Source organism: Drosophila santomea, chromosome 3R, assembly GCF_016746245.2.
Source record: "Drosophila santomea strain STO CAGO 1482 chromosome 3R, Prin_Dsan_1.1, whole genome shotgun sequence".
NCBI lineage: Eukaryota > Metazoa > Arthropoda > Insecta > Diptera > Drosophilidae > Drosophila > Drosophila santomea.
The window spans coordinates 28,296,952-28,317,146 of NC_053019.2; the positions used below are offsets into that span (position 1 = coordinate 28,296,952).

General features: G+C 48.0%; 1 protein-coding gene across 1 annotated transcript; it reads left to right on the top strand.

The window, feature by feature from the left end:
- Positions 1–13,024: 13,024 nt before the first annotated feature.
- LOC120452065 lies at positions 13,025–17,970 on the top strand. The gene is made up of 6 exons (XM_039636128.1): positions 13,025–13,503; positions 13,780–13,940; positions 14,309–14,510; positions 14,833–16,022; positions 16,732–16,956; positions 17,232–17,970. The coding sequence occupies exons 1-6, from the start codon at positions 13,025–13,027 to the stop codon at positions 17,324–17,326; spliced, it is 2,352 nt and encodes a 783-aa protein (XP_039492062.1). The 3' UTR covers positions 17,327–17,970.
- The last annotated feature ends 2,225 nt before the right edge of the window (positions 17,971–20,195 follow it).

A 20,195-nucleotide genomic window follows, 5' to 3' on the forward strand; every position in this document is an offset into this window, starting at 1 on the left:
CCAAATTGTAAATAATTGTTTCACTCCAGTTTGGTTTCTAAATCTTTTCGCCGCATATCTTCTTTCTGTGTATCTCCTTTCTGTGGCTCCCAAGCATACTGCACTAAGCACCTCAGACTCGCCCCAAAAACGAGAAAGTTCATTATGTCCGGCGATCTTTTTCAGGCTGATCATTTTCATTTCCATTTGCGTGGCGTCGGCGGCGTCGGTCTGCAAATTATCCTGACACCCGGCTCCATCCAACATCTAACGCCAATTCAGCATTGCTCTTTGTCCAGCTTGGAATTGTTTTGGATTCGGTTTGGCCTCGGTTTGGATGCAGTACGAGAGCCTCTTGATCATCATCCAGGCCGACAGTTGCGTGTTTTCCAGATTTCGGTCTCGTGTTGAAGTAAATGGAAAGTGGAGTGTAAGATGAAAGAGGGTGGATCGAGGCGTTATTTTGATTTTAATACGATAACCGCAATTAGTCCACATGGTTTCAAGTGCTATCTCCAGCATCTGAGCCTTCAAGAGACTGCACCACTCGGACCACCTTCTTCCCTGGATTCCAGTGAGAGTTCATCTGGATTCCATTTCCCTGAGATTCTCCGACGTCTGGAGCGGCCAGTCTCAAGTGGCGGATGATTGGGAACGACAAGCACTAGACTTCAGGCAAAACTTCCTCCCTGGGAATGCCTACCATTTCTATCCATTTGCAAATGGAGTGCACATTGCAGATCTGAGATTGAGATCGAATGCACTTTGATCGCGCGTATTAAACTTTCGATTGCTCACAGACGAGGTTGAGTGTCAAGAGCACAACCATGAAACGGGAATATGACCACAGGATGCCGTTGAACCCTAGGCCAGCAGTTTGCAGATCTCTTAATCGATGGGAACGGGCTAAAAATAAGTCGGAATCGGACCCAGCCATAACAATTTCCTGTCAATCAGAGCAACGGGTGCGACGAGATCTCCGCCCCTTCTCTGCTACCGTGGAGCAGCACCCAGCACTCCATTAATTAGTACCTCCGTCCAACAGGGGAAAGGGGCTCGGATAGTGGACAGGTCCAAGATGAATCCACTGGAGCGAGGAGATATACAAACAACTACCCGCAAACTGACCAGCGGAGCTCATCAAGCCACCTACGCTTACGGTACTCGGCCAACTGCAAATTAATCTCCCTCCTCCTCTTTCGCTGCCCGACATTCCCCCAGTTTCTCTGCAGATCTGGGAATAGGAATAGCACTAGGAGGCCCCGGGGCCTGCCACACTTCTGAAGTCATTTTCCAAATGCTTGACAATTTATCATTCCGCTTTATTTGGGCAATTTTTCCGTTCGTCAAGTGCTCGTGGCCAAGGGGAACAGAAAACTGGGCAAAAAGGTAGCACAATGGCAGAAGTCAATGGCTTGACCCAAAACTGGGTCAGTCTGATTGAGAAGCCGGCGGCCGGTGGCCGTCGACTGCCAAAAATGTTAATTAATTCGAATTAAAATGTTGCGAATGTGGTCGCTGACAGAATCCGACTCCGGCGAAGGAAATGGAGTTGGTCTCCGAATGCACAGATGGCATAGGAGTTCCCAAACGGAGTGGAGTCGAGATATGCCACAGAAGGCGGTGGCGTTGGCAGTTTTCCGTTGGTCAGACTCACCTGAACCGCTGATAACTCAGGCCGCCGATTCCGTTTCCATTTCTATTCTACTCGGTTTGGGATTTGGGGTTCGAGTTTCGGTTTTGGTGGTTCTGCGGTTTCTGCAACGGACCAAAGGCCAGGCCAGAATTTTGATATTGAAATTGCTACCTTGGCAAACCGAGCAGTCGAACACAGAGGAAATTCTGCCGGAGGCCATGGTTTGATAACATCAGTCTAAGAGGGAGGAAAATACTGGGAGGCTCCCACTATAGGACTATGAACTGTAAGAAAACAAAAGACAACAATTCCATTTGGTAAACGCTCGCCCTGGGAGGAAAGCGGCAAATGCAACGCCATGGAGAAAAAAAGAATGAAAAATAATCCAAAGTTTGGACGTGGAGTTGCAGCTCAGTTGGTTTCGGTTTGCGTTTGCTTTGGCCAAATGTAACTACAATTTAAATGCTAATCTGGCATCTGTTGGCGGTCGGAGGTTCGCGGATTTCGGATTTCGGATGGCGGGCAATGGCACGGCAGAACGCAGCAGCATGGGCAAACAGCCCGCCCACAAACCGCCCACTGATTGGTGGGTGCGCAGGAGGAGTAGGAGGAGGAGGTGGAATCGGGGGAGTATAGTCACACTTAGCGGTTGGAGCCGAGATTTGCATTTGCTCATTAGCCACCAAAACAAACCCACAAATAAAGGAGGAGAACATTCAGAGGCCCATGCCCTCGAAGGTGCTTATTTATTGTACAATCTGACTCCTGACTGACTCCGCTGTATAATTAGTTTTCACGCCTATAAACTGCCGACTTTATTTGCGGCGGATGCCTGCTCTGGATTCCCAGCGAGATTGGCCACAAGAATGTCGGATCTCGGATCTCTGGCCGAAGTTCAACGGAACAGAGTTCCCCCCGAACGCTTTCTTGAAAACCGCGGCACTCGGAGGGAACAGCAAATACAATTAGAATCAGAAATAAGCCAAAACTAGCAGCACTATCAACAGCGAAAGAACATTTGTAAACTGCCAATTATTATGAAAAGAGAAGACAGCCACAACGGCCTCATAAGCTGGGAAGATGGGAATTCGGGGAGCGGAGACCACAGCGACATCCAAAGAACTAGATTCTGCTTAGTTAGTTCTTAGTTCTTCATCAGTTGGAAAGGGGCTTCCCCTCCGGAGAGCAGAAGGCGCGTCACGCCGAAATCCCGAAATTCGCTCGTTACCATTCCGAGGGTTTGGGATTGGGTTTGGGTTTGGGTTCGGATTGGGACTTCAGCTTGGGTTCAGCAGAGCGCCGGCTGTCGGTAGAACAGACCCCTCATCCAGCCCTTGAGTCCCAATCTAGACCACTCCAGTGGACGTCTTCTTCCTCCTCTGATCACCCGTTTCCAGGTTTTTTTTTGGCTCGCGTGCTGCCAAACCGCCAATTACCGAACATCAAAAAGCAGTTTCCCCTTTCTCTCCCTTCGTCTACACTGCTTTGTCCAAGTCTCAGACCAGGTCTGCCCAATAATTTGCTCCCTGGTTTGTGTGTGGATTTGTTTATAGTTTGTAATGCTCTGACCCTTTACTTTTCCACCCATTCCCCGTGTGGACACCCAAAAATGGCGCTCGAAATGCCAAGAATCCGTTGGCGAATCACGCATTGAAATATAGGAGAAGGAATTACCCAACAAATGGAAATGCAAATGGGAAGTGCTCTGGAAGATCTCGTGGCTCACGATGCGATAATTGCGGGCCAGAGCCACGCCCACAGCCTCCACGCCCTCCTGCCCAAGTTTCGTTCTTAGCAGAAATTAATTTAATCATATCGGGCATAATAAATAAAGTGAGTTATCCAACACGGTCTGCCCTGCGGCGCAATTTGACATTTTAATCACGTCAGTCGAGCAGTCACTGGCCCACTTAAAAGGCGTCGGACCCGAGGTGGGAGTAGTGTTCCGGTGTTTCACCTGAATCGTGACCATGGAGATGTGGAGATCGAAAAGAAGAGCAGGAAGCTGGAAGAGCTGTTCTTGTAAATGGGTTCGGGGAAATGGTCAACTCCCGACAGATCGCGCAGGAGAGAAGCATCCCACAATGCATGCTAATCACTATCATTGGATGCCATAAAATTAGCAAACTTGGCAGAAACAACCATCAGCATAGACATGAACAACAGCGCTAATCCTCGCTGAAGCGATTGATAACCCTCTGGTCCATAAAATATCAATGGCTTCGTCTATTTCATCCAGCTAAATGGGGATCTCTATCAAAGCCATTTTTATTTGCATTTCGCAATCTAGATTCTGACTCTACCCAGGGTTTATCCTTTAATGTTCGCCTCTGTTTGATCAGTCCGCTCGCTGGCTTGTGCGTAGGCCTCCATCTCTAGAGTTCCTGGTCCAGCCTGGGTTATAATGACAATCACGTTTCTGCAGCCGAATCACCGCTCATCTCGGCAATCATCTGCCGCTAAGATCTTCATGAACCAGGGATCTGAGAAGAGCTCTGTTTGCTAATGTGCGAGAAGTCAGGGATCGCGTGGGTCGAACGTTCCAAGAGGAAACGTAATGAAGGTAGAAGCTGGCAACAAAGTTGCAACATCAAGTTGCCAATTATCAAAGCTTTGTTGATTAGAGGTACATCCAAAATTAAAGTTACTGATGAATGAATTTTAAGCTGCTCCGCTACTCTGCTATTCCAATTCTTAAGGATGACGGAGCCGAATTTAGAAAGGCCGCGGAAAAACTCATTGATTGAGACTGATAAAACCAGCAGATTTTCTATTGCAAATTATTGCTAGATGCTGGGTGCCAATAAAAAATTTAAGACATCCGGTTTTCATCAAAGATCGTACAAAACGGGAATGCTCGGGAACCCGAGGAGATCCGTATATTGCCGCCTTGATTTATGCAACATTTTCCGCAATAAAACTGCCAACGACTCAAAGAATTATTACATCATCACGTAATAGGCCTCCACACTCAACTGGGACCTCGGTAGGCAGCAGCCTCCTTTGGGGCGCCACGCCCGCCTCAAATTACCCTTCGATTGGAGATCCCCCCGCCAGCCAAAGACTTATCCCAGGCCCATAAGACCTATCCAGTCCACTCTTTCACGCTGTCATAAATCAGTCGCCTGCCTCCCTTCTCAGCCGCTTCTCTTACCGCTCCTCCTCTTAAATACTCCTCCTAAATTGCTGACCGTACAGCAACCTGGCCACAATGCCGCTGTTAAGTGTCGTGTCATCCCAGAAGATCCATCATAATAGTCAGGGCCTCGACTGCAAAGAAGAATTTGCCTGGCACGTGTCCATCATGGCAAGTGGCAACAAATTCCAGCGAGGGAGTAACTTCGCCAGACCTAAGGAGAAGGGAGGGAATAGGTGTTAGATTGTGAGCAGAATATTCCCAGATGCTGTAATAGCACCGCCAAATTGGGGCTCTTCGCGGGAGGGGAAGCATGGGGAGCATGGCTGTCCAGTCACTTGTTCTCTGCGTCCCTTATCTGGCCCAGCGGTACCCCTCGATGTGACTGGGAATGGCCCATTGTGCAGAGACACCAAACACGGAAGTCGCGGCGTGCGGACTCCCCAAATGCCCATTTAATATAATTTCTATTATTTCTGCCAACTCCGGCCACTGGAAACTGCCGCCAGGTGACAGTTACAATGCAGAAACAATATACATCCCACTCCTTTAATTCTGCCGGAGACTTGGCCAGAATATCCCATCCCAACTCCAACTGCAATCCCAATCCCAATCCCACCAACCTGTCCTTGCCTACTCGATGGTTCAGTCCAGCAATCGTCGCAATGATCATCATAATCGTGATCGTTTTGGGATCGGGATCGGGTTTGGGTTCGGTTTCGGACCCGCTTTTGTCGTCCAAGTCCCTGGTTGTCTTGTCCTCGGGGATCCATTTTTGGCATGCGTTCGGCAGCGAACACTTCCTGTGCCTGTGGGAAACACTCGGGAACTTGTTTTTTTCCATGCGACATGCTTGCCTCGAATTCTCTTCTGGATTTTCTCAGTTTCTGTTCTGTAAACCCACCCACATGCACAGTAATATACCAACAAAGTGCATCATAGTTCGTGTTTGTATTGAAAATATTTTGGAAACCCGCTCTCATAAATCAATTAGTCAAGTGTAACAGTTTTGGGTCGGGATGCCAGTTCTGGTGGGTAAGATGGGTGGTTGGTGTTCCATTCCACTGTGTGGTGCACGGTGCATGCAACAGGCTACAGGCAAGTGGTCATAAATTTCCTAGGCGATGCCCCTTTTGTGTAGCTGAAAATGGCAGCCGAACTCCGGGGTCCACTCCTTTGCCTTGGCATGTGAAAATTGGTGCAAATTGATGAGAATATAAATGAAAAATATTGGGAGCGGAGTGGGGCGTGCCTGTCGGAGGACCTAGGATAAGTTTCAGATCCCAGTGGACGGAGAGACCCACAATCTGTTTACTTTGTCAAGTGCCGCGCGTTGGAAATTGATGGAAATAGCTCCAATTTACTGGTTTGCACACCCACAAGAAGCCAATCACGCCGGGCGGGTTATCAACTCATCTGTTGTTCCAGCAGTAGCTCCCTCCGACTCAAGGTCGCTGCAAGTTGTAGTAGAGACCTACTCTGAGCAGGAACGCATCTTCTTTAAAGACAACTGCATTTCTACCCAACCTAACAGAGGAAGCCACGAGTTGGCGAGTTTGTGCGCAAACGCCCCAAAGCTAATATTGGGGCTATGGCTATCACTCTACCATCCCATCCCCTTCCGCGTCCTATTTCTCCACCTCGATCTCTATAATTTGCTGCAATGTCGTTGTAAGCCGCAACCTCTGGGATTGTAAATTAAAAGTGGAAGCTTTGATGGCAGGGAGATTGCATCACCACTGCTCACCTTTCAATGTGTTCGGATTCATATGCACATGAATTAATGATGGGAATATAAAACCACCAATTTGCTTAGCTCCATATCGAAGTAAATTTCTTCCTCCCAAGAAAAGCCAAAGAAGGGAAAATCCTTTCCAATCCTTCTCCATATGGACGCAACAACCGAATTGCGAAGCCACCTCTCCGTGGCCATAATTCACTGGTAACCCTCCCCTTAACAGTGTCATCAGAGTCCAACTCCAACTCTGGCTAGCAGAAGCAAAAAGTGCGGCAATTAGAAGCAGAAGCTGCCGATGGCAGTTGAATGTTGGTCGATGATTGAGTTGCAGCTCAGGTGGACAGCACCTGCCCCCTGGATCCTGGAGTCTCCATTCGCGGCTGTAATTGATGACGGTTATGGATAGGGTTAGGTGGAGGGGCAGGGTAGTGGGAGGCAACGACCAACGGGAACGGTGGCAAACAGGAAAATTCGCATTACTGCATCGCTTAAGTGTCATTATTGGGACCAGAATTTCAACAAGCCGCTGCCGTTGTCGTGTCTTGTGATGCAAAAAAGAAGGGGCGATGGAGATGGCAACTTTCACCGCGCTCAGAATTCCTTTGAGCAGTGAGTTTCATATAGATGCAGAGGAACCAGAACCACAGCCAGACATCGGTCAATCTCGAGTCTCCCGAGCCCCTTTTCCTACTCCCGCTGGTTGCACCAATATCCGCTGGCCACAATCAGCACCTCCGCACCGCCCCACGCCTCTTTTTAGTGGAGTAGAGCCATCACTCAACTTTAACTTCAGTCAGTCTGTGGCTTCGCTTATCTTTTGCCATTCCCATCCACTCCACTCCCACCCCTCTTGCTCTTCCTTCCAAAGTCGCCTAGTGTTGATTTTACACCTTGACCGTTTTTGTGGCCATGGCCTCGTGTCGAACGGATCCCAACTTGGCAGCGGAGAGCTGCAGTGGCAGTCCAAGTTGAAGACAAAGTTGTCTTCGGTTAAGGGCGTTAACTGGGTTAAACGCTCGTTGACAGTTTTATGCCGCCGACCAAGCCAAGACCACATCAAACCAAGAATTCGAAACTAAGACCAAGACGAGGGCGCTGACTGTCAGTCAGTGGCACAGGCCAAACGAGACACTTGCTAAGAGTGAAAATTCTGATAGAATGGTTTTTCTTTCCTTCTGCATAGAAAGCTGCAATTAGAAAGAACCGGAGGGAAGTATTAAAAAGTGAAACAAAACAAATCAGATGGAGGTTCCATAAGAGGAACATCGGAACTACGGAACTACGAACTCGTGTCAAGTTCGTCGCCTGAGTCTTTCGTTTTTTAGCTTACGATTCAAATTAGGGTCAACAGATGGCGCTTTTGAAGGGCACAATCTCCATGCGTGCGATTCTCATCGTCAATTAGGATTTCATTCGCTCCTCCTTACTTTCTGATCGTAACTCCTTTGGACATCTTCTACTCAGAATATTGATGACTCACATCTGAATTTTTGCGAGCCATCTCAATCCTTTCCCTTTTGCCAAAAATTCTCTCTGTGCCAAGTGAAAGTAATCCACGCTGTTGCATTAAATGCATTTAAGAGTGTGAGACTCGTTCCAATTCTAATGAGCCAACTTGAAATGCACTTCCAAGTAAAAAACGAATCTTGGTCTCCAACCAATCAATTGGCAAACAAACGAGACATGAGACGAATAAACGATCTGCATAGCGAATTTCTTGGACTGATTGCCGGAAACATAAACTGCTTCTCCTGATCCGCCTCGACTTTCTGGGGAAATGGGAGGTGGCACAGCCCACGCGGCAATCAGAGAATGTGCGAAAAATCGAAAGGAAATTTGCATGTCACTCGATTGAGGTCTCTACTCTGTTTGCACTGCAAACGAACCTCGAAACTCTGTACAAGATCAGAGCAACACCCCGAGGTTGTTCCGTCACTTTCAGCACAGCACTCTTTCTTTGCACATTTTCTGGGCCGTAGAATGCAAACAAATATTTGAATACCAAGTGACACAGAAAACAGAAATGACATAGAACACAGCAAAAATCAGTATATGGCCATATAAATCGACTTCCTCCTAACGGTCGAGTATTGATGTATCTGCGGGCCATCCGCATTTAATCCGGCCTTGATAAGAGGGAGCAACAAACTCTCCTCTCGAGTTGGGAACGTTATAGGCTAGCCCGACAATAAGAAGAATGGCTTGCCAAGAATCGCACACTTAGAAATTTTGGCAACGATCGCGGCATGCGATAGCAATTAGAGCAAAACTCTGCCAGTTCCAATTACTCAATCAGAAGCTTGGGGGAATCATTTTTGGTCCAATCAATGTTTGATGATCAAAAGAACTTCACACGCCAATTTCCACTCCAAAGTCAAAGCCCGAGTCCGGATGTCGGTTGGCAATTGTGGATTGGGGATTGCAGACTTCCTTTTTCTATTCTAAGTCCAACGCTTTTCCGAAACAGCAAGACAAAAAGTCACAATTTATATAATTTCTTTATCAGATCTGCTGGATGTGGTTCATTGTTGGAAAAATTGTGTAATTCCCTCAAATCTGATGCAGTCTATCATCATGTGAGAAAAAGTGCGACGAGTGCAGTTCGCTGTGCTTTCGATGATTGCGCGTCAATATTTAATTGCATTATGTGACGGACAAATTCGAGACAGCCTCCGCTTTCTTTGTGGCGCAACTACTTGCATTACTGACTGCTGGTGGTGTTACTAGTTATGTGTTACTAGTGGTGTGGTTGCATAAACGCTGTATCAAACACGGTTGCCTTGACTAAGCTGCCCCCCCCACAATCAGTGACCTCATTCCGCACTCCCCGTTTTTCAACTCTTCTTTAACTCTGCCTTCGATTGTTATCGCGCGCTTAATTAGGCGTGCGTTGTTGTTCTCCTGGTTCTTACAACTTTGGTCATTAGAAAGCTTCGCTGCAAGGTTCTTGGGGGGATCTCCCCCCAGGAAAATCACGGAGCAGCTCTCTGGGACCCTTCTCAGAATGATCCATGCACCTGCTGCTCTTTTATGGCCTGTTGTGGCACTTCAATTTGGCATTATTCAGTGCAATTCAATGCCGTTGCTGCGTGTCAGGTAATCGCATTAGAAAATCATTTGCCTCGACTGTTATAATTGCATTTTATTACTTCCGACAAGAACGAGAAACCCAAGAGCAGCGGACCCTTGGCGAGAAAAGCTGCAGCTGTGGCTGTAGCTTGAAAGAAAGTTGCCAGTAAAGAGCGCTCTACGCAGAAGAGAGCTGGCGAAGAGCGACTGGCTGGCCATTAGCTTTCCGTCTTCTACCGGTTTTTCTTTTTGGCCACAAGAGAGTTAGTCGCCGCTGCCACTGCCTCTGCCGACGTCGTTGGGGCCTTCGACGGTTGGCTTCCCAGCTTGAAAACGTTTTCCGCGGCCTTCGCAGTGAGCATTCAGTGTCAAGGTGCTCGAACTGGCGGTCGCTAGCGCTCCAGTGATAGAAGCTAACAAACTCGATACGATTCGATCTTGCCCAGCATCTGAGATCTGGAATTCACCGAAGAGTTTCGCATAAGAACGTTTAGCCAAATCACACAACAGGCAGTTGGGCGCTCCACTTTCGACAGTGAAGACGTCGCTCGAGCGGTTCGCGTTGTTTCGGCTCATCAAAAATAAAAAGACATAAATCAAACAGCATTTGTTTCTGAGAAACAAATCGATCGTGTGTTTTGTGCGCGTCCTGCCATCTGAAGTGAAGTTCGAAAAAGGTTATAATACCTTACCAAGTACTCCAGTGATAAAGGTAAAATTGAAAACGCGTTGAAATCAATTGACATTTAATGCCTGACAAGGTGTCAATTGTCGGGCGAACAGGATGTCCACATGTCCATCAATTAAACGAAAATGGTCAATGGATCATTAGAGAAAGCTTGGGGCAATGTCAACATAGAATGCATCGAGGAGATGTCACATTAGTTTCCAAGTTGCCAAGTTGCCCAGTTTCCAGCTTCAAGATAAGTCCTAGGAGCTGGGACTGACATTTTTGCCATGCCGGAAACGCGGCGTACAGTACCCGTCAACTCCCAAATGTGCAGAATTCTGCAGGCAATTAACTTTCGGCCTGGTCAAGACATCTTGCTCCTTTGTCGATCCACTATCCACTATCCACTGGGAATCCTGCTGGTGGTGTGCAGTGATTTGGGTCAGCCAACGGTTCGTTGTGACCATTTAATGGCAATTAGCTGGGGCTCAGACGAGAAGAGACGTGAATTTCAAAAGAGCGTAAGACTTTCGCTGCCTCTGATAGAATCCAAGAATCAAAATGACAAATCTCTGCACAACGTGCTCCACAATTCACTGCCCCATTAGAAAATGACCCTGGCTAAACGGTGACCCAACTCATTAATATTCCGGACAAGTATTGGATTCCCCACGATCAGAAATGCGTTCAAACGTTTGAGCTGTTTGAGCGACTGTTTCGTGAGCTCGGAGATCATGTTTATGGATTCGGGTGCATAGATTAGGGCTTTCCAATGGCTTTCGAATTGGTGCGGTTGATTTGCCGTTATGTTCGGGCCATGAAATGAAAAGTTTTGTATAGTTTTTCCAATTCTTCTTGCCTTTTTGATAGACCGCAGCCAAGGGAAACTTGTTTTGTGACTCTTTTGATAGTTGAGAAATTTCACTAGCCATTAATTGAAGATTTGTCGCTAACTTTGAGAAATTTCTGCTAGCCACAAAAAAGAATTTCTATATAAATAACTCGGGGTGACCCACATCCACATCCACATCCACATCCACATCCAAGCGATCCAAGCGGTGCCAACTCCTTCTGCCGATGGCCAGCGGGTGCAGTTTTCAAATTGCCTGCCATGAAATGAAGATAGCAGCCAGCAGCTAGCAGCCGAGTCAAGAAGTAGTTGCCAAGTGGCTTTCCTGGCCAACTTGCTTGGCTCCATCCAGCTCCATCTCCAGCTTCAGCTCCATCTGCGGCGACCTGCGCACATTGCTTACAGTTACACTGAGCAGCGCTTCAATTGAGATAAGCTCGAATGGCAGTTATGTCATTCCCTGGCACACTTTTCCAACCAATCACTCGCCATTCTAATTAAGTGGCAACTAGTTTTTGGCGTATTGGTGTCATAAAGGTGCTTTATCGGCACCTTGACAGCAGGAAAGCAGCGGGATTAGCCCGAATTTCGAACCAGATCCGAACAGCAGAGGTCTCACTCAGAAGCGCTCCACAACACAACACTCCATAAAACGTGGCCAAAACAAACTGTCAAATTTGGATGTAAATATGTGTGCTAAACGAAAAACTAGTTGCTAAGCTGGCTGATAAATGGTCGGACATCCCGATGCGAGCATGCATACATATAAATCTCCATTCGATCGATCCGCAGCAGGAGCAACTCGACTGCCAAATGGAAATTTATTTCCATGTCCGTGAGTTTGCAACTGTGGATCCGAGGATCTGTGCATCTGTGGATCTGTGGATCTGTGGATCTGCGCATCTGTGGATCTGCGTATTAGTTTATTGGCCCACTAAGGCAGCTGACCCACAACATTAAATTGTGATTTGAGTGGGCCAGTAGCTAAGCAGTTGGCTAGCTGGCAGTGGTTTTCTCCAGCTGGGAAACCCAACCGAGTAATTAGGATGTTTTCCCCTCTCATTTATTTTTTTCTTTTTTGTATGGAATTCCGAATCCCTGCGAGGGGCACGCGACTCGCTCTGCTGAGCAATCCGTGTCATTGACCAGCAGCCATGGAAATTGATTTGCAGCCAGACAATTGCATAATCGTTGATTATGAGGCACTCATGAAGCCGGGAGTGCAGTCGAATTCGATTAGTGCGGAAATCAAGTCAAGAGCATGTGGATAGATAGAAAGCCCGACTGTGGCTCTCTGTGATTTAACGCATATTACACGTAATGCATTTTCCATGCAGCTGGGGCTGGAAAAGAACCGCAAAAGCCACTAACGATCCAACATAAAGCATTCAACAGTTGTGTTCTCCTCCATATCGATCGCATTGTGATCGGAGGGGCCCAGGCCCAATCAGAATTCCAGCTGACCATTTCAGTTAACAGCTAGTCTTTCTTGGCCTAAGGTCCAGGTGCTTCTGTTGGACTTCTTGGCATTTTTGGTTTTTGTTACTTTGTGCCTGGCTTCCTGTGCGTGCGCCTGGCTAAGTGGCATTATTTTAATTCCTCTAACCGTGCGTGTGAGTTAGCGTTTAGATCAGAAGTGCTGCCGTTTCTGGGGGTCGGGGGGAGCATCAGCCAAATTGATTTTGCATCTATCCAGAGGCAATTAATCAGTGCCTTCGTGTCGGTGGGCGTTGCCACTGCAATTGCAATTGCACTGCTGGATAGTCCGTATTAAACCCATTATTAATGCTTAACTGTAACTGCAGGCGCAATTAATCACGAGATAAGCATGGGAGTGGGAAGACTGACTGAAATGCTAATTAAAAACCAAGCTACCAAATCGTTCATTCTCTCCTCTTTGCCATTTTTCCTCTCCACAATACAGAATACAGAATACATAGTCTGAAATGCATCTGCGGTCAATGACAAAGAACCGAGGAGTCAGCATGATGGCGCTGCTGGGCTTAATGCTGCTTTTGGTGGACACCTCGGTGGTGGCACGCAAGTTGCCCAAGCGGCCGGCGGTGAAACCGTTGAAGACATTTCCGCGCAACAATGCCACACCGATTCCGGCAACGGGAGCGGGATCGGGATCGGGAATTGCGGCGCCGAACGGAAGCGAGCTACCAAAACCGTTGAGCGTTGAGCCAGCGGAAGCGATTGCCGCATCGCCACCTGGTTCTTCAGGTGATTCCTCTGGTGCTTCTGCCGCCGCCCCGGTGCCACCTGCTTTATCACCTGCCGCTGCCGCTGCTGCTGCTACTTCTGCTGCTGCGGAGACCAAGGCCGATGATCTGGACCCCACTCCCATGGCAACACCTTCGGGGAGCTCTTCGGTGGACGAGGACTGCGAGCCGGATATGATTGGCTTTGAGCTCATAACAGGGTAAGTGTCACCGCCGAGTAGCATAAATCTTAATTGCGGGCAATTAGTTTTCTATGGCCCATGGAGCAGAAACAGAGACAGTCATACATACACAATACACGACTGCTCTTGCAGCGGGGAGCATAAATTATACCCACGACTGCCTGTTAACACGTCGTAAAGGTGGTTTCCCCCATTTATAATGCCGCTAAACCACCCACTTGGGCTGGCCCCCGAAAACCCAGAGATCCCAGAATTTATGTGCGTTACTCTCTGCTTCTTAATCCACCATCGCAGGTACGTGCTATCGGCGCCATCGAAGCAATTGGAAACACTGCCCGGCACCCTCATGCTGACCGACTGCCTGGAGGCCTGCCAGGCCAATGAATCTTGCAGCGCGGTTAATTACGAGACGGGCCTGTGTGTCATGTTCCGCAGCACCGCCGATCAGTTGCCAGGTGAGTGTGCGCCGGGAAAAAGGAAGACTAAGACTAAGAATCTAAGCTAGCAGCGTAAAAATAAATATCTTAAATACCTTGTGCCATTCAGTGTGAGAATCTAATTGACATTGCATTTGATGCAATGCCAGCTTTCTGCCAGCCTTGTTTGTTAATCTAAGAAATTTTGAGCATTATTTGCGTAGGATATTTCGCAGTTTTAGTTAGTTTTTTCATGTGTAGCTGCTGGTTAAAGAGCACCCAGCTCAGCACTCGATCGCCCAATCACGATCTTTGGCCCGCAGCTTGTATGTTAAATGTTTCCCGCTAATCACAATGAATGCCGCCCCCATCTGGCCATTCTTCCCTGGTTCTTCCCGTTCTTTCAGGTTCACTTTCCCGCTCCCAGTATCCCGTCTTCACCGTTTACGCGCAGAAATCCTGCTTCGGAGTGCGTCCCTGCTCGAAGGCCTGGTGCATCGATCGCGTCCAGGGCTACCGACTCCCTGAGCGGGCCAAGGCCAGCCAGAGTGTGGCCACGCGGCGCGACTGCATCGAGCTCTGTCTGGGCGAAACGGAGTTCACCTGCCGGTAAGTGCTGCTATACCGTTACAACAGAGCCACCCTCTTGAACTGAAACACCCAGCCCGCCTCCTTTGGGTGCGCACCTCTTCATTCCTCTCCAATGCACTCCACACTCTACACTCCATACTGAGCACTAAACACTAAGCACTAAACACTTTACAAAATTGTATACCTTTTGAACGTTGGCAAAAACTAAATGGAAATAATATTTTTCAATAACAGCCTCATCCACCATGCAAAACGTCAAAGTACAAGATTTTAATTTCTTTTCAATGCCCCCTTTTTCTTTTTCTCCCCATTTTTTTCCGTGCACCCGATCCACCTGAAGATCGGCCAACTACTATGCGCACTCTGGCCTGTGCGAGCTCTCGGACATGGATCGCATTACGCTGTCGGACGAGGCGAACATCGCGGCCTACGATGGCGCCGACTATCTGGAGAACAACTGCGCCGAGGAGCCCAGCAAGCTGTGCGAGTTCAAGCGCGTAGCGGGTCGCATTCTGAAGACGGTGGACTCGGTGCACCAGAATGTTCAGACGCTGGACGAGTGCCGCGACCTCTGCCTGACTGCCCCGTTCCGGTGTCATTCGTACGACTACAACGAGACCGGGGAGCTGGTGTGCCGCCTGTCCCACCACAGCCGGGCCACGCTGACGGATCTCTCGGAGCCCTACCTGTCCATCGAGGAGGCCGCCACGTACGAGCAGTCCGCCTGCTACAATGTCTCCATCGACTGCCGATCCGGGGAGATGGTAACCAAGATCAGGACGTCCAAGCTGTTCGATGGCAAGGTGTACGCCAAGGGAGCACCCAAATCTTGTGCTGTGAATGTAAACAACTCACTGGAGTTCGACCTCAAGATGCGGTACAACGACCTGGAATGCAATGTGCGTCAGAGCGCGTATGGCAGGTATATGAACGACATTGTGATCCAGCACCACGATATGATTGTCACCTCCTCCGATCTTGGCCTGGCCGTATCCTGCCAGTATGATTTGACCAACAAGACGGTGGTTAACAATGTGGATCTTGGTGTGACTGGGGAGATTGAGTCTACGCTCAGTGAGGAAATCATCGTCGATTCGCCGAACGTCATCATGAAGATCACCGCACGTGATGGCAGCGACATGAAGAGGATCGCCGAGGTTGGGGATCCGCTGGCTCTGCGATTCGAGATCGTCGACGCCAACAGCCCGTACGAGATCTTTGTGAGGGAACTGGTGGCCATGGACGGGACGGACAGCGCCGAAATCACACTGATCGACGCCAACGGCTGTCCCACGGACCAGTACATAATGAGTGCCATGCAAAAGCTAGCCAACAATCGCAAGGTGCTGCTCTCACAGTTCGACGCCTTCAAGTTCCCCTCCTCGGAGCTGGTGCAGTTCCGCGCCCTGGTCACGCCCTGCATACCGCGCTGTGAACCGGTTATCTGCGACAACGATGAGAACGGCGAGCTCAAGTCGCTGCTGTCCTACGGTCGTCGCAAGCGATCGGTGCTCAACGGCACTGATGGCGGTAAGTAAACGGTTCTTCTTGGCCAGCTTTATAACCAGGGATGGCCAACCCAGCCAACCCAGCCACCAAGTGACCCATGTTACCCATGTTTAGGGGGCGAGATGGTGGAGCGTCACAGATACAACACACCATGTGACAGATACCATTAACTGCGAGTGACGGGGAAATCTTTAGAGTTCTTTGAGGAGCTTGCATAATTGCTCAAAAGGAGATGTGATATTCAGGTTTTTGTTTTTACTATTTCTTTCCTTTTTGCCAAAAGAAAAATGATGCGAAGTAATTATTACTTCATTTAACGTACTTCAAAAGTAGTAAAGCGGTAAAGTAGTTTCGTGGTAAATTTTAGATCATAACTGTTCGTACTCATAAAAAGCCGTTTATGTGCTACGAAAGGATTTTGAACGTAGAAAAGTGTGATCATAAAAAATATATATAAGACATAGCGCGAATAACACCAATACCACACCACCGTCACTCGGCCAGTACAATTTAAATGTCATTTTGCATAGACTCCCGCGGAAATTCATGCACCTTCCTCACTGTGGCACCTGGGCACACCATCCCTGGTTAGATGGCCCAACACAAGAGCTCCCAGAAAACATATTTCATTTCTTGTTTGCGTCTTTTTCTCCGCTTCTCTTTGCTCGCCTGCAACTTTTTGTGTTTCTGTGATTTTCTGCTCGATGGATGCGCTGCTACCTTTTCACAGTTGAGCTGGCCATTAAGTCGGAACGCCAAAAACGTGATGTGAGTCATCAGGCGGCTGGCGATGAGAACATTCTGCTGGTGCAATCGATACAAATCACCGATAAGTTCGCCTTCAATGGCGCCGATGCTCCGGGAGGCAGCGGATCGGTGGCCGGTGGTCTGGATGGCCTGGCCAAATTGCAACTGGACCTGGGCACCAAATCGGACACTTGCATAAACGGCTATGGTGAGTTGGGATCACTGGGGTCTAGTCCAGTCCGATGTGTAGCACGGTGGCAAGTCGCTTTAAGTCGCTTCAAGTCGCTCCAAGTCGGCGGCATCTATTTGCTATCGCTGAGCGTGGCGAATTGATTTGCGCTAATCGCGTGCCGTCGCGCCATCTAGCCGCTAGGAAAAGAAAAAGAGCTGCCTACTTGGCGATTTGCCGACTTGCCGACTGAGTGCCCAGCTAATTAAATAAGCTCGTAAATTTTCTTCAACTCTTTTTACAACTCTATCCAGGCTTCATAATTGCCGGGGCCCTGTTCCTGCTGCTCCAGCTGACGGTCATTGCTGTCTGGGACAATATGCAGAAGCGAGCGTTACACAAGCGGTAAGAACGTCAACGCCAGTGAATGGCCTTTTAACAAGCCAGTTGGAGCTGGAGTTGAAAATGGAGTTGGAGTTGGATATGCAGATGGAGATGGAGATGGAGCTCCAAATGCAGACGGACGATGGAAGTGCAGACGGAGACAGAGAGCTGCAGGTGGAGAGGCAGAAACTAGCATGAAATTCTACTTAGCTCAAAACTTAGCACCGCTCATAATCTAGTTAGTAGATGTACGATCAAGACATGGAGAATGGACGCCCTTTCCCGGACTTTCCGCCATAGAGCTGGACTCCTCTGTGAAGGGATCCCCTTAGTAACGAAAACGTAGCTTAATATTTATACCTACACCTAACTATATTACCTATGTAAGTGTGCGCACTTAGGCGCCCCCTCTATAAGACTTAACAACTAAGACTACTCTGGACACGTCGACATACTATCAGCTTAAGACTCGGAACTCGGAAAGTAAAGCTCCTTAGTTGTAGTGCGAACCATTCAAACCTCTCAAGCGAGCTTCGAACTGACAACCATTGCTCGTTTAAGAGGTTTGACTGTCTAATAATACCTAAACACTTAACTTAACTTAACTTAATGCTTATTATATGCTAGGCCCAATCGATCACAGACACAGATACACAAAAAATGTAACAAGAGACAAAACTTCAGATGCTATAAAAGGTAAATAAACGTATTAGAAAGATACTCGTTTGCGTTTGCATTACTCTTATTTTCCTTCTATCGAGCTTTGTTTGGTCTGCGTTAGCGGAAAACAAAATTTGCCCGTCACTGTCAACGTCAATCGATCTACAATCGACTGCAGTCTGCAGTCTGCAGCTCTAACAAGGCCAAAACCTCAAGCCCCGGCCATGATTGTTGGTTTTAGCCTAATAAACGTTGATACAAATCAATCAAGAGCAGCGTTTAGGCCGCCTCCTCCCGCAGTCCACCCAAATCGCTTTGGTGCCACACTCACCAGGTGGAAAATTGGCCCGAGTAAACTGAGCCTTGTCTAAATGGCGCTGAACCCGGCTGTAAACAGTTCAAAGTCGAGTTGCCCGCAGTAAAAGTGACAAACTAATTGGGCGAGGAAACGAGGGCTATGAATTGCAGGTAAACAACTTCATTAACATGATTTCACCCACACTCGCATTGCCGGCAGGGAAATGAGCCTCATACCGAGTGGGTGGTGCAAATGGGGCTTTTACTTTAGGAATGTTTGACGGGACTTGAGCACCCCAAACTAGGTTACTTTATAGGAGTAGAAAACATGGAAGGTAGGAGAAGGTGGAGCACTAAAAATGTATTGAGGAGAGAACCCATAAAGCAAAAAACACTTTTTTCGCTTAATTTTCCCAATTAAGATACTCAAATTAAGTGAGATTTCTTTTGGTAAGCTTTGGAGCCGTAGCTTTCTCAGAGAAAGACGCGGTTTTTTTTATAAAATAATTCAATAAGAATATCCATTTACCGATTTGCCGATCACCTGACCGTTTCTTTGTTTGGTAACAACCAAGCTAAATACCAAGCTCCGGAGACTTTCTTTAAGCCATTCTTCATAGGCGACTAAATGAAAAGTCACCATAATTTTTAGTCATAATTATTACTGATTTTCTATCAACCCATCCCAAGATGGCAGTTGCCGAGAAGAACAGAAAAAAAAACACAAAAGGCAGGCGGTAGCAGCGGGCAAAAAACAATTTGAAAGGAAATGTTTAACATTATCTCGAATCTGATGCTTTGAACTCGGCGCAAGTTGGCGAACATGAACATGAAAAGTTGCCAAGTCAAATGCTGTCACTGACATGGCCATCCAAATTTAGACAAAGCCTCCAGAGGAGGCGACTCCTCGCCACTCCTCGCGACTCCACGCGACTCCTCGCAACTCCTTTTTTAATGTATTTTTGTCCAGCCTCCCGATTCGTTTCTAATGTCCCCGAGACTTCTGTGCTCCCAGCTTCCAGCTCCCAGCTGCCAGCTCCATGCTCCCTGCTCGCCGGCTCAGCGAAAGTCTTTGAACACTTTCCGTGAATGCACAGCATCCGTTTGGCGCTGCGCTGGCTGGCGTCTTTCTTTTCTATATTTTTGTCACCGCGGGACTCGCCAGTTGCGAATCGCCATCGCCAGTTGCGAGCCGCGGAGGCACGCATAACATAAATTCTGCAATGCGTATTTCAAAAATTGCAGCCTTCGATGTGTCGTTGGCTCTTTATAAGGAGCCGAACAGAGGCCTTGGCCATTCAGTTGTCCGCTGGGCAAATGTTTATGTCAAACGAGCAGCAAATAAAGTGCTCGCCTTGACAATGTCCGCGGCAATGTCAACAGATGGCCATGGCCATAGCCATGGCCCTTGGGGACCAACAATCTGGGTGGGTAGCCAGTTTTTATACCCGTTACTCGTAGAGTAAAAGGGTATACTAGATTCGTTGAAAAGTATGTAACAGGCAGAAGGAAGCGTTTCCGACCATATAAAGTATATATATTCTTGATCAGGATCAATAGCCGAGTCGATTTGGCCATGTCCGTCTGTCCGTCCGTCTGTCCGTCTGTCCGTCCGTCTGTCCGTCTGTCTGTCCGTATGAACGTCGAGATCTCAGGAACTACAAAAGCTAGAAAGTTGAGATTAAGCATACAGACTCCAGGGACATAGACGCAGCGCAAGTTTGTCGAATCATGCTGCCACGCCCACTCTAACGCCCACAAACCGCCCAAAACTGCCACGCCCACACTTTTGAAAAATGTTTTGATATTTTTTCATTTTTGTATTGGTGTTGTAAATTTCTATCGATTTGTCAAAAAAAATTTTGCCACGCCCACTCTAACGCCCACAAACCGCCCAAAGCTGCCACGCCCACACTTTTGAAAAATGTTTAGATATT